At 39.0% G+C, this 15,100-nt stretch overlaps 1 protein-coding gene across 1 annotated transcript; it reads left to right on the top strand.

Annotated features, from left to right (window-relative positions):
* Window positions 1-8,386: 8,386 nt before the first annotated feature.
* Window positions 8,387-14,089, top strand: LOC130185797 (interferon-induced very large GTPase 1-like). The gene is made up of 2 exons (XM_056402461.1): window positions 8,387-8,421; window positions 8,534-14,089. The coding sequence occupies exon 2, from the start codon at window positions 8,567-8,569 to the stop codon at window positions 13,304-13,306; it is 4,740 nt and encodes a 1,579-aa protein (XP_056258436.1). The 5' UTR covers window positions 8,387-8,421; window positions 8,534-8,566; the 3' UTR covers window positions 13,307-14,089.
* Window positions 14,090-15,100: the final 1,011 nt, after the last annotated feature.

Genomic DNA, 15,100 nt, shown 5'->3' with positions numbered 1-15,100 from the left:
GTCGCTAATTCGCGCTGGACATTATGGTGCGTTCAAGTTGTGCTCGGAAGTCGGACTTTCTGAGCTCCGAGTTGGACATTTCAACTGGAAGTCTGAAATCCGAGTCGTTCCAATTTACAAGTTCCAACTTAACGGGAACGCACCATAACTTGACAACAGACGCGACACCGAAAGCTGTCATGAGCCTGCGCTATGGTAGCCCATAAGTGAAAAATAAAAGCCCAGGGCAAGCGCGGCTCGCCCAACAACTCGGCCAAAAGGTGCGTTTGAGAAAAACGCGCGGGCCGCACTAACACTAAACTTTGATGTCAAGTAGGGGGCCACAAAATAACGTCCCGCAGGCCGCAATTGGCCCGCGGGCCGCGAGTTTGAGACCCATGCGTTGACACCCAGTGCAGCACGGTGCTGTTACACCAGAAACACCGCAGATGCCCAGCACCCGGGGATGAAAGAGTGATCTGAGAGTGAGAAATAAGTTTTAAAAAAACACACAATCACCGATCGAAGCTTCTCACGCGGGGATGACACGTGACAGATCCGTTTTACCAGTTCGCATGGTAGACCGCAAATAAAGATGGACGTCGCCTCCGTGACGTCACCCATAGGTTAAGAAAAGAGCGGTTTTGTGGGTCGTTCCGTCGACGCCATCTTGTCGGTACCTGAATCCGCCGAACTAACGGCTAATCCAAATATAGGTCATGAGGAGGGGCGCGTGTCGAGCATACCGGCTTGTAGCTAGCATACGCTCACCTGTCAATCAAGACGGCACGCCCTCAATTCGCCATCATTTTAATGTAAACAGGTGAGTTATATTAAACAGGTGCCATGAAGAAGGAGATTAGCTCTAGACACCAAAACCGTTTTTTATTTCTACTGTAAAGTTGGACATTTTGCTTTTGGAGCCAGACTCTAGTGGCCGTTAGAAGAAGTGAAGTTTTTCTTACTTCCGTGTTAGCTTGATTTTTCAGCCACTAATGTTGCTGCTTGTATTTAACTAATGTGTTTGGTGATTTTGTCAGAGACGTCTCGGTGTTAAACTCTGGATTTTAGCAGCAAATTAGCATCTTAGAAATGGCTCGGTCCTGACTGCTGGTTAACATGTAGTCATATTGGGCCACGTTTCAGTCACTATTTCAAACTTGTTCCATTGTCTGACAACATAATGAGAAAAAACTTGTAAATAGCTTTATTGGGAATTGGCCTGTATTAAAATACTTTAAATGTGAGCACAGAAGCAAGAAGAGAGAAGCAAACTGGTAAAGGCCTGAAACCAGCAGACACTAGGCTGAATGCAAATAAGATGCAATGATGTCAGTTATTTACAGGTTCCATGGCAGTTTTTCAATACGTTCCTCAATTTCACAAATTGATCATATGCGGTCCAGCCATATATTAACTTTTCTTCTCATATCATATTAAGTACTTTATGTATTTAAAACTTGAATTGTGAGCAACTGGACTTGGTTGGAGATAAGCACTAATGTAGTATTTGAGAAACATCAAGGAATAAAATCTGCAGTATTAATAACAACATGCCGTTAATCAAGTATCTCTTCCTTGATATTTTCTTACTAGGTTTTGACTGGAAGTGAAAAATGAAGACTGAAGATCCTACAATATTTAGACCAGTGTCACTGTTCTGTCATTGATGAAGTCCTGTAGAGGTATGTGTGTAAAATGTTTTACTACTAGTTATATAGAGTTCTGTTCTTCACTTTCTTTACTCACCAAAGTAAAAAGCTTCTGTTTTGTTTTGAGTTTCAAACATTTAAACATCTGTGGCTCCTTCACACCTTTCTTAATACAGTGTGTGAATTATATAAGTAAAATATGTAAGTTGTTAAGGAGACATGACCATCATCAGAATGGCGTGAATGGCGTGGTGATGAAGGAGCATCAGTAGCATCAGTAGCATCGGTTGTGTCTCCTCCTCTGTTCAGGGAAGTTGTCCCAGGATAAAATGGAGCAGGTGTCCTTGTCCTTTAGATGGAAGCAGCTCTTTTTACTCCTCATTGTATTGAATTTATAGATTACATGTTCACCTTACACAAATAAAGTAGAATAATATACTCTTATGTAAGGCACATGCTTAGGTGTGGGCATTTGGGGTTTCTGGTTTTTAGGGCGGATGAACTCTGTCTCAGTCTGTTGCTAGGTTTGATAAAACTGATCTGGTTTGAACTGATGATTTGACACAGTTTCTCTGAATCTTGATTTAAAGTGACTGTATCATTCTCTCCACTAATAAACTAATTGTCCCTCAGGTTGAAGATATTCTCTGATTTTTGCAGGGGAACCACAATGGCGAGACAGGTTATCTTGGACGTTCTGGACGACTTGGCAGATGAAGAATTTAAGCGCTTCAAATTCTTCCTGCAGGAGGATGACATCCTCAAAGGAAGAAAAAGTTTCAGAAGGGCTGTCTTGGAGAAGGCGGACAGGCTGGACACTGTGCGTCTGATGGTGCAGACCTATAAACATGATCAAGCTCTGGAGATGACGAAGGACATTTTAAGAAGGATCAACAGGAATGATCTGGTGGAGATCTGCAGCTCAGCGGCAGAAGGTCAGTCACAAGAAGCAAAATGTTAAAAATGTGTAGAGAGCAAGCTGTATTAGTTTGACTTATGTTTGTTTTACTCTGTCCTGCAGCCAGACAGGTGATCTAATCATTTGCCATCTGACTTTTCCGTCTATATTTCCCAGCAGGTGACTGGGGACAGGGGATAGATGCAGCTGGAAGCACAGAAAAGGTGAGATATTCAGGATTATACAACAGTTATTTCCGACCAAGTAATTTGATTGGACGAGAGGCATTGCATGAGTGCTGATATAGAGTACAACAGCACTGTTTAACTTCATGTATCACTCCGCTCAACCATTAATCAGTGTTACATTAACGGCCGCTAACTTTCTTAGGTTGTCACAAACTTTGCAAAGATGAAAATATTTCCAGAAATAACATTTGAATGAAATGATGTCTGGTCGTAAGAAGAGGTTGAAGGGAAGAAGCCTGGATACTTTAGAGCACTCCTGAGGTAACGTCAGAGACAGTAGAGAAACCAACGTGTGGATAAAGCAGCTAGCTAGTGGCGCTGTGCAGGTCAGGGAAATGTTTATCTGTTGCTTAGCAACAGTCCAGTACCACTCCAGTTGCTAAACTATTTGTGTGGTCGTAGCCAAATAAATGATAAAATAAACAAACAAATCATAATCTATGGTTGTTTATTTAATTAATATGGCGCCCGTAGAACTGTTGTATAAAAGAAACATCACACTCTATGACCGAATCACAGCCGTGCTGATATTCAGCACATCACTCCCTTTCGTGTGATATTGTTCACATGATTAATATGGATTTATCACAGCTTTTCATTCATGAGGGAGTGTCAGGGACACTAATGGGTTAAAAGACAGATATTTTGAGAATAATGTAACTTGAAATGAAAGTCATTTTACTTAAAATAAAATCAACGATAAAAAATTTAATATTTTCAGAATGAAGTTATGCGTCTTGAAATTTTTCTTTGACTATTTTGAGATTCATTTTAATCTAATCTAACGTAATTTAATTTAATTTTTAACAGTTGAGAGCTGTAGATGTAGATGGAGATGATCTTAACTAATAAGACCCTGATTATCATAGGCTTAAAGGAGCTACTTGTAAATAACTTGTAACTTCATTCCTTTGCTCTCAAACAGCTGTCTATTTTTTCTCACATTTGAACTGAAGATTCAAGACCCGTAGTTTTTTAATTTAGGACAAAGTGAAAAACTGAAATAAATTAACATCTTGCAAAAAAGAAAATATCTGATCTCTAACTCTATTCTTTAGAGGTCTAAGATCCTAACTCAATAAAGAGGCTTAACAGACTGGAAAACATCTTAAAATTATCATCTTAACAGAAACATCTTGATGTAACCTGTGAGTGAGTTAATAATCTATGATAGTTCTAGTCAACAATATGAACATTTTTAATTAAATGATTTACAACCCCAACCAAGAAAATGCTGGGACGATGTGAAAAATGTGAATAAAAAGAACACACAGTAATTTATAAATTTCCCTTAAATTTTATTTCATGGCAGGGAGTATGAACACAAGATAAGTAATGTTTTTTTTTTTGTCAACATCAATTGATTTGTAAATAAACATCCATTTTTTCAGGCTTGCAACACGTTTCAAAAAATACCCAGTAAGTCTGGGCAGCATATATACAGTAGACTGATGTGACAGCTGCATTACATGAGTTAAAATATTAAACCAGACCCACACCTTCATGATGATCACAGATAATATTATTATCCTTTATAATTATTATTAATTTGCTGATAACCAAACAGTGACGACCAACTCAAACAGGTGATACATCTCTCTGGTTCTGACTAGTCATAAACTCAGTTTCAGATACAATTGAATTTTGTCTAGTAATTAGTAATATCTTAATATATGAGATATTTAAAGTTGGAGTGTTTGCCAGACAAAATGTATTGCAGATTTATTTTGTGTATAAAACATTTATCCACTATGATATTAAGTCTGTGTTCCATGCACCAGGACGCGTTTCTCAAACGCCGTCGTAGACGCAGGAACAATGGTATGAAGAAGTGTTTCACTAACTGCCTTCCATGTTTCCAAGGAACTGTAAGTACTGACTTAACACTATTCATCCTCAGTCCATATCCTCGAACAAGTTTTCCAACAAAATAGTAAGATAGCAACTAAACTCCCAGGTTTTTTATTTTTATTTATTCCGTTCTCAAAGGGGGATTTTGAAGTGTGAGCCTCTAGTTGAAATTCTTCTTGTATGTTTGGGAGTTGATTGCCTTAGGCCACAAGTCTCACATCTCTTTTTGTGAGGCATGGTTCACATCAGCAGATGTTTCCTGTGCAAACTCAAAATGTCAAACTAGCCACACCTCCAAACTGGTTTCACTGTCTGACAGGTGTGATAACTCCCGACTCCAATTAGCTTTTGTTCAAATGGATTGTGTTTGTTCATTATCGTAACTTACATGAAGATCTGATCATATTTGGAGACACATTTTTACAGAAATGAGGTTAATTCCAAACGGTTCACTTACTTTTTCCTGTATTACTGTCTCTAATAAAGGCCTGTCTCTCTGCCACTGAGATAAATAAAGATATGTAATGTCAGGTGGTGTTATAAGGGATGCTATGAAATGAAAAACTGTGTACAACTGTGTGCAAGATTAGGGTTGTGTTAAACTGCACATTCTGATTTGACAGAATATGCAGTCTACAAATGATCTGTCACTACTTTTTGTATTCATACGCCAGCTGGTGTGATATAAGAACAGTTTGCAGTGCTTATACAGAGGAGTTTAATTTCCTGATTCTTTCATGTGGTCCTGGCTGGAATTTGATCTTCTATAACTGTTTTAGCATGTATGTTTATCTATCTGCTACTTAGTTGGTGACCTCTCACTTTGGAAAAAAGGTTCTTACAATGGTCTAATCTGATTAAAGTAATAAAAAAAAAAAAACATTACATTGAAACAAATGTTTTTTTAGTTTTGTTTAGTGGATGAACCTGATGGGGACGACATCAGAGCAGCAACAAGTGAACCTGGGGTCAATACAGTAATCACACCCATTACAAAAGGTAAGAGAAAACAATGAGGAACAGGGAGAAAGTCTGAATTCCTGTGGTGGATGGGTGGAGTATGACTGGAGACAGTCAACATAAACAGTGCATCATGACACCGTTCTCACTCAACCACCACCAAAACTGTCCATTTACTCTCCAACTTTCACATGCTTACACACCATTTTCTACTGTTGTGGTGACTTAAGACATTCTGCAACATCTACATCTAAAAGGAAGTGAACAATTAATGAAAGCCTCTATGAAAGACCTGTGAGAGGTAAGGACATTTTGTAACTGCATGGGATGATGAGGTGGTTCTCCTCTGGCCACAGAGTCATTTAAAACCCCTCCCAAGATGGTGTCAGTTTTCTTCCACCTCAAAGGTTCTGTAAACAATCATTACTGTCACTAGATGTCACACTAGACCACCAGCATCTCAGACCAAAACAAATGCTTTGTCGTCCGCAACTCTCTCGTCCACTGCAACTTAAGAAAACACATGTGAACAGACAAAACACAAGTTAACTCAGAAAACATCAATTTGACAACACATGCGCTGCAAATACTCACAACACAACAAAGTGTATTATTATAATACATGTATTATATTACATCCATGCGCACTTGTTCAATAGTAATGACAGCATTTTGTTTGTTGTGAGCGATAAGAATTATCAAAATGGTTTTAAACATTTGTCCTGGGATATAATTTCAGAGTCAGCATAACAACACGAATAAACCATTGCTCTTGGTGAGGAGTCCAGAGTGTCTATAACACACAAATTAAGTTTGCAAAGGCATTAACGTAAACTTTATTAGAACAAGTAACAAAGGAACTAATTAGGTAAAGTGACTGAAAGTAATTACAGAAATCAAAGGCACTTTATACTTAATAAAAATTATAATAATTATTACTACGCACTACTAACAACCACTGGTACAACTACACATCCAATGATGCTACAGAGAAGGAACAGATGAATGTGAGACAGTTTGTAATACCTGAGTTTGACAGGGGAAATACGCAGCAGGTGAATAAACCTGTGGCCTTTTCTAAAAGCAGCCAGTAAAAGCAGATTGTAATTCCTGAATTCACACAGTCGGCAGAGAAGAAGCGATGCTACTTGTATGTCTGTGGAACAGCTGATTCAGCGCGGCGGTGTCCAGAGTAAGTGAGAAGATGATGATGCAGCAGTCTAGATGTTGAGATGCAGATTCTGCTGATTAGCTAAACTCTCTTTCGCTCTTGCGTTCTGCTCAGAGATATCCTACAGTTTACGGTGTTATGAAATACATTAACCAACTAATTAGTGAAACTTTCCAGTTACCAAAGAACGTTTCCATGATTTTTGTTTTGCATATCTGCCAAATCCAAATTCAAACCATATTGTTGAGTAGTGAACATTGTAAATATACTGTACATGTGTTTTACATTAACATCATTTTTGCAAATAGATCTTATTTTACCTGGAATTGTTAACTGACCCGAAACTATCTCTCTTATGTTTGATCCTGCAATCTGCTTGTTCTTACATCACCCTGCAGTGGATCAGCTGGATGTGAGAGCAGCTACAGTAGATCACCTGGAGGAGAGAGCAGCTACAGTAGATCACCTGAAGATGAGAGTAGCTACAGTAGATCACCTGAAGATGAGAGTAGCTACAGTAGATCACCTGAAGATGAGAGTAGCTGCAGTAGATCACCTGGAGGAGAGAGCAGCTGCAGTAGATCACCTGGAGGAGAGAGCAGCTACAGTAGATCAGCTGGAGGAGAGAGCAGCTGCAGTAGATCACCTGGAGGAGAGAGCAGCTGCAGTAGATCACCTGGAGGACAGAGCAGCTACAGTAGATCACCTGGAGGAGAGAGCAGCTACAGTAGATCAGCTGGAGGAGAGAGCAGCTGCAGTAGATCACCTGGAGGAGAGAGCAGCTACAGTAGATCAGCTGGAGGAGAGAGCAGCTACAGTAGATCACCTGGAGGAGAGAGCAGCTACAGTAGATCACCTGAATAAGAGAGTAGCTACAGATCACCTGGAGGAGAGAGCAGCTACAGTAGATCAGCTGGAGGAGAGAGCAGCTACAGTAGATCACCTGGAGGAGAGAGCAGCTACAGTAGATCACCTGGAGGAGAGAGCAGCTGCAGTAGATCAGCTGGAGGAGAGAGCAGCTACAGTAGATCAGATGGAGGAGAGAGCAGCTACACCACAGGTAAAGGTGAGATCTTCTGATCCTCTGTAGTCACTGTCATACAGCAATGTTTTTTTTTTCAATGCTTATTTTTATGAGGTCAGGTTAAAATCGAGCAGAAACACCTGTAACCTCAACTAACTTTACTTTAGACTTGGGAAGTATAGGACAGTGACGCTGAAGATACTTTTACTGAACAGTTTACTTTCTTCTCCCTAAAATACAAACCTGTTTCCCTTACTTTTATTACTCTAGATAGTGTACCACTGTGTTCTCAATCTCAATGGTTGTAACCTATTTATTTTAAGATTAAATTGAATTAAATCACCTGTTTTCTCAGTGTGACTCAGTTAATGATGGAAAACACTCGAAGAAGAATGACAACACAGCGAGAGGAGCAGAGTCTGAGGTCAAGTCTGTTCCATCTGCAACATGTGAGAAAATAATTGTTTTATGAATTATTTAATTTTTCAATAACATAAAAAAGTTAAATTTAGAACTAATAACTAACTAACATTCAGTATAATTTACAGTGAACATGAGAAGAATGTTTTGATTCAACTCTGGCTCATTGTTTTCTTGCAGGCACCTCAGATGTGGATACGAGTGGAAACAAGGATAAGGTCAGAAAATACTAATTTATTTCACAAGAACTTGAGGACGTTTTACTTTATAACCATGTGATGTTACCATTTAATTTACATGCAGTAAATGATTATTTATTATTTTCAACAGTCAGTGAAGATTTCTGAAGAGAAGAATAGAAACATGGAGTATCAAAGAGAACTTGAAACACTGCTTCACAGACTTCACCTTCAAGACAAACAGAAGTTGTCTCCAGCAGATTTTCTTAAAATAGGTCCACCATTGAAACAGGACCATGAAACATCTGAGGAAGATCTGGCTCATACTTTTCTTCAGAGGTTGATGATGTTAGACTACAGAGCCAGATATATTTCCTTTGAAACTGTTGACACAGAAGACAGTGACTTAGATGCTTATTTGGATAGAGACGTTGACTGTGATCAATCAGATCAGACTCATGTTCATCCGATGGATGTTCAAATGGCAGTATTTCACTGCTCAGACAGCTTCCTTAAGCAGAACATGATGACAAAGCTGTCACAGTGTCAGTACGCCTTACCTTTGCTTGTTCCTGACCCAGTCACACTGGATGTTGAGTGTCCTCTGTGGACATTCAGACAAATAAGAAAAACCTGGAAGATAACTCAAATCAAGGGTGATTCAAACATTGTCACCATGAAGAGTTTGCCCATCTGCAAAGCTGAGACACCCATGGTGTCATTTTTCCGCCTGGGTTCACTGTCAGTGTCTAAATCTCAGCTGATGAACACTTTGATCAACGAGCGTCACAACACCTTCTTCCACAGAAACTGCCCAGGTAGCACCAGATCTCGCCTTTTGATGGATGGTGTGGCAGAGATTGCCTGGTACTGTCCTGCTGGAAAACCCAACGATGCCTTCACTGACTGCACTGCCTTCTGTAATCTTCATGGTGATGCTCTGTCCATTGAAAAACAGCGTAAGATACTGACTGAAAAATCTTCAGTCAATGTTGTTCTGTTACCAACTCTGAAAAAAGGTGACAAAAGTTGGGCTGTTTTCTCAGATCTTATGAAGTCTCCAAAGCGTCTGATTTGTCTCATTACTGATAATGATTGTGGTGCAGTTCAGATGAAAAAGGGAAAATATAAAATGGGTCTAAAAGACAGAAGCCAGTCAGATGTTTCTAAAGAACTGAAAAGGATCATTACAGAGATCTTGTCTGGATCAGAAACGTCCTTCCAGCTTGAAACCATGGCCGAGATCTCTGGAATCAGAGTGGATGAAGAAGACACAGTCTGCCAAAAAGGAAAATCTGTTGCTATGGAAACAGTGAATTTACTTCAGGGGATGGATGTTTCAAAAATCAAAGATAAATTCCTCCTTTGTCATGGCCGACTGTGGCATGAGTGGTGCAGAATAAAGAAAGAACTGTATCACCTCAAACGAAACGTTGAGAAGGACAAAAGTGAAAAGCAACAGGAACTGATGAAAATACGAGAAGAACAATGTGATGCTTCCTGTAGTGAACTAGTGAAGTTGTTCATTGAAAGTCTCTCATCTTTGCCATCAACAGACAAGGAGTATTTCCTGAAATGGACTCAGATCTTAATAGACGCCCTCTCCACAGACGATCTCATGTCAATTCTCCAAAGCTATGATGAGAAGTGGTCTGAGGTCTTGGATCTGAAGAAGAAACGTGACAAATCTGATCTATTAGAAAGAAAACAGACTGAGCTTGAACAAATATCAACAAAACTACAGTCAGCAACTTTTGGCTTGGAGCACATCTTTAGAGAAATGGGGCAGATCTATGAAGCCCATGAATCTCTGCAGAAACAAACAAAGAGGAGTCGGACTGACTGGTCTAAATACCCTGAGCTGGCTGCAGAGCTGATGATATCAGGACACCCCATGGAGCTGATGGATGGTGATGCAGGTCATGTGCCTTTGACATGGATCTCTAGTCTTTTAGAGGAAGTCATCAAGAGACTGGGTGACCAGAGAGTGTTTGTGTTGTCAGTTTTGGGCGTACAAAGCAGTGGAAAATCAACAATGCTGAATGCCATGTTTGGGTTACAGTTTGCAGTGAGTGCTGGCAGATGCACCAAGGGTGCCTTCATGCAGCTGATCAAAGTGTCAGAGGAGATGAAGAGAGACTTTAAGTTTGACTATGTGCTGGTGGTGGACACCGAAGGACTGCGTGCTCTTGAATTAGCAGGTAACGCCGCTCTTAACCACGACAATGAACTGGCAACTTTTGTTGTTGGTCTGGGAAACATGACATTGATCAACCTCTTTGGAGAGAATCCAGCTGAGATGCAAGATGTTCTGCAGATTGTTGTTCAGGCTTTCATGAGGATGAAGAAAGTTAAACTTTCTCCAAGTTGTGTGTTTGTTCACCAGAATGTGACAGATATTTCAGCTGCAGAGAAAAACATGGAGGGAAAGAGACGCCTGCAAGAAAAACTGGACCAGATGACCCAACTAGCTGCCAAAGAGGAGGTTTGTGATGCAGAGTGTTTCAGTGACGTCATTGCATTTGATATACAAAAAGATGTGAAATACTTTGCCCAGCTTTGGGAGGGAAGTCCACCTATGGCTCCTCCAAATCCAGGTTATAGTGAGAGCATCCAAGAGCTGAAGAACATCATTCTCTCTAAAGCTTCACAGTCTGATGGGATTACTCTGTCACAGTTCAAAAGCAAGATTCACGACCTGTGGAATGCCCTGTTGAACGAACACTTTGTTTTCAGTTTCAAAAACACACTTGAAATTAAAGTGTACAGAAACCTTGAGGTTCATTATGGGAACTGGACCTGGGCTCTGAGGAGCAACATGTTGACCATTGAAAACCAACTGTACAACAGAATTGAAAATGGAAAACTTGACAAGGTTGAGCTCAGTTATCTTTCTAAAGAAATGAGCCGAACATATGGAGAAATCAAAAAAGAAATGTCAAAGCACTTTGATGATGACAGAGACAAAGAAATGTTGGTTCAGTGGCGAGGCCGATTTGAAATCAAAATCAAGGATTTTCATGATGAACAGGTGAGGGGAGTGAAAAGAAAACTGGATGAAGTTATCCAGCAGAAGAAGGCTTGTAAAAAGCTTGACGATCAAAAGACAGAGTTTGAGAACAAGCTGCTACAGAAGAGCAAAGAGCTCGCTCAGCAGTTAAAAGACAAGACACAAGATGAAGAGGAACTTAAACAGCAGTTTGACTCTGTTTGGAGAGACTGGGTGAGAGAACTAACTGCAGATACAAAACCTATTGAAGACATCAACTTGGAGGAAGATCAGTCAACTATCCTTCAAGAGCTTGGTATTGAATGGGATCTTATTGATAAATCCAAAAACAGTGGCAGATACAAAAACATATCAGGGGTTGGTGATTACTCTCATTATGTGATACTCACCCAGGAGCAGGAGCTTTGTGATGAAAGCCAACAGCCTCAAGAGAGGGAAGGGGACAAAAGAGAAAAGGGGCTATTTGGACAATTTGGTGATTTTGTTTCAAAAAAAGTATTAAATTTCTTTAAGGGGACTCTTCAGCATGAAGATCAACAACTGATCAGATCCCTGATTGATGATGTGGAAAAACAGTCACTCGATACAATCAAGAACAAACCTGTAGCTACAAGAGGCTACAGTCCAACTTATTTGCAAGAAGTTGCCAAAAATGTCAAAGAGAAAGTGACAGAATTTGAATCAGAGAGGAAATTTGCTCTGAAGAAGAAGTTTACAGTTGAACTCTTACTGTATGTGTTTGACAGAGCAGGGACTTGGCTTTCAGAGTCCCACAAGAAATTCAAGAAGAAGAATGATGCACTGATTTATTTAGAAAGCAAAAAGGATCAATATTACAACATTTTCAGAAGCTTCTGTGAAGAAAACGCTTCTGCTGTTGTACTCGGAGAACTGATCTGTGAAAAACTGAAGGTTTCCACTGTTGAGGCTGTCTGTAACAAGACTGCCATTGATCTAGCTGGAGAGATGAAGTGCAGTTTCCCAGCATTCAATGGGAACAGACTGAACCTGGAGAAACATGTGTTGAAGTCACTGGCAGAGAAAGACGACTTCGATGGTTTCATCACCTACATCCATCAACCAAGGAAACATGTGGAGAGTTTTATAAAAGAGGAAGTAAAGAAATACATCTTCACATCACACAAAGATAAAGCTCGGGATCTACTCAAGAAAAATGTTGAAGACATGAAACAACATGTGAGTCTGGCTTTATTTACTGCAACAGAGAAAGTCAAAACCCAGAGAGGAGACACAGACATGTGGCTGGAGGAAGTTACCAGTTCTCTGAGAGATGAGTTGACATTTGATGCCATTTGTTCTCAAAACTTCAGAGACATAAACAGTTTTGAGTTTCTTAAAGAAGAGATAGAGAAAGGCCTTGAACCCATCATGGAGGATATAAACAACCTCTCACTGAATGAGATGAATGAGTTCAGACAGAAGCCTGATCAAATCCTCATCGATCAGCTGTGCAGGTGCTGCTGGGTAAAGTGTCCATTCTGTGCAGCTGTTTGCACCAACACCATGGAAGATCACAGTGATGCTGACCACAGTGTCCCTTTTCATCGATCCGCTGCAATCAATGGTGTACACTATAGAGACACAGATTTACTCTCTGTTGAATTTTGCACAACAGATGTTGCAAGTGATCAAAGTTTTTACCCCGATTCACAATCAGATGAAAAAATTCCCTATAAACGGTACCGAACTGCTGGACCAAGGTTTGCTAACTGGAGAATCACGCCTGATGACTCTAATCTGACATACTGGAAATGGTTTGTGTGTCAATTTCAAAAACAACTGGAAGACCACTATGAATTAAAATTCCAAGGCAGAGGAGAAATTCCCAGCGAGTGGAGAAAATACAGTAAAGAAGAAGCGATTAAAAGTCTGGATGAAATGTACAAACTGTGAGTGAACAACACAACTACTCTGCTGAAAATAATGATACTTGTTTCCATGTGATTATTCATGAATCAAACTCCTAAAAAACACAGAAGAATAATAGGAATTTGGAGAATGAGTGAGGCATAAAAACTAATGTTAATAATACCTACAAAGTTTGTAAGTGTGAACTTCTTGATATGAAAAATGTTCAAATGAACATAAAGCAGAACACAATGTTTTTTTATTTGTTTTTCTTTGAAGAGACAGAAAGAGAAATTATGAAACTCATGCATGTATCAATATTTACGAATATTTTGAAGTTTTATTAAAAGAAAACACATGAAATCTGAACTTCTGAAGTTCAGTGATCATGGAAAGATGAGTGAGAAGGTTGATGAGAGACATGTTGTCAGATGATCGACTTCTTACAACAAAGAATGGAGGGTATATTTCTTTACCCTGTGTAATTAATTTCTAAAACTTATATCTGAAAATCCTGTTTAACAAGTTTTGCCTGTTTGTATTTTTGTAAGTCTTTACATTTTAAGTTGAATCATGTGAACTGATCCAGGACGCTTTATGTTGAAGACGTATTTGAAGTGTTCAACTGTGTTATGTTAATCTCATTTAAAATAATCTGTCATTATATCTACAGCAGCAAGAGTTTTGTTGTTTTGTTGTCAATGTGAGGAAAATATTTTAAAAGTTTTAATCATTTATTAAACTGATCATTAAGTGACGACACAAAAACACCTGTTGACTTTAACCTTTCATGTTATTAATGAGCATAATAAAAATAACTACATCATATCTATTGAAAGACCATGTTTCTTCTTTTGTTTCTTAAATGACAAAGTTTTAATTTCCACCTTTGAGACCTGACATCTGTTTGTAGAAGACCCCACCTTTTGTATCTGATCCATGGTTCATAGTAAAGTCTTCTTCCTAACTGTTTCTATTTGATAACACTTGAAAATCATCTTATGTCTATTTGACTTTGTCTCAACCTGATAAGAAAATCCCACATGGCTCTTAAGCTTTCTGCTTCGTTGCTGAACATTAGTGTCATGTCACGCTTCTGTTCTCTGACTGATCATTTTTCTATCCCAGTTTCCCAGCATGTATGTTTTCAGTCACAGATGACATCAAATGCAGGCAGCAGTAAAATCCAGTTACAGATTGTGACTTCTGATGTATCTGAGATGATTTCTAAAACCAGGTTTCACAGGGACTCTCAGTCGACTGTTCCTCTGTTTGTATGTGATCTGGTGCCTTGAAGGAGAACTGCCAGGTAACACACATTTTTCATAGAGGGCTTCAATAGTACTGTAGAGGCTCATTGGCTGACTTCAGTGTTTTAACTTGTCATAGCATAAATTATATAATGTACATCCTTTATAAAAGACTGTCACATTTTAACCACATCTGATCTATTTTAACCTGAATATCTTTCATCTTCAACACAGTTCTCCACAGACAGCTGTCTTACCAAATAAAATACAAATCAATTTTTCTTGCTAACACTTTTATGTAAAGACAATATCAAAAACCTGAGATACTTTAGAAAAATAAGGCATCAAGTCACATTAACATCAATGTGTAATTACTTCAAGATGGATGACTGTGTGGCGTAGTGGTCTATTCTTTTTTATTTCTTTTCTTTTAAGATGAGGAAGATGCATGACATTTCTATGTGAACATTCAAAGGAAACATTAAAAGAGGGAATGAAGATGCTTTTACTTGTCACAAAGTATGGAATGATTTTTCCTTTTCTTAAAAACGGAAATGTAAGATGTGTGAAATTTGTATGATGTAATTCA

The sequence above is a fragment of the Seriola aureovittata genome, chromosome 17 (assembly GCF_021018895.1).
Source record: "Seriola aureovittata isolate HTS-2021-v1 ecotype China chromosome 17, ASM2101889v1, whole genome shotgun sequence".
In the NCBI taxonomy this organism is placed as follows: domain Eukaryota; kingdom Metazoa; phylum Chordata; class Actinopteri; order Carangiformes; family Carangidae; genus Seriola; species Seriola aureovittata.
The sequence above is the reverse complement of the archived record's forward strand: the minus strand, read 5'-3'. Positions and strand labels throughout refer to the sequence as shown.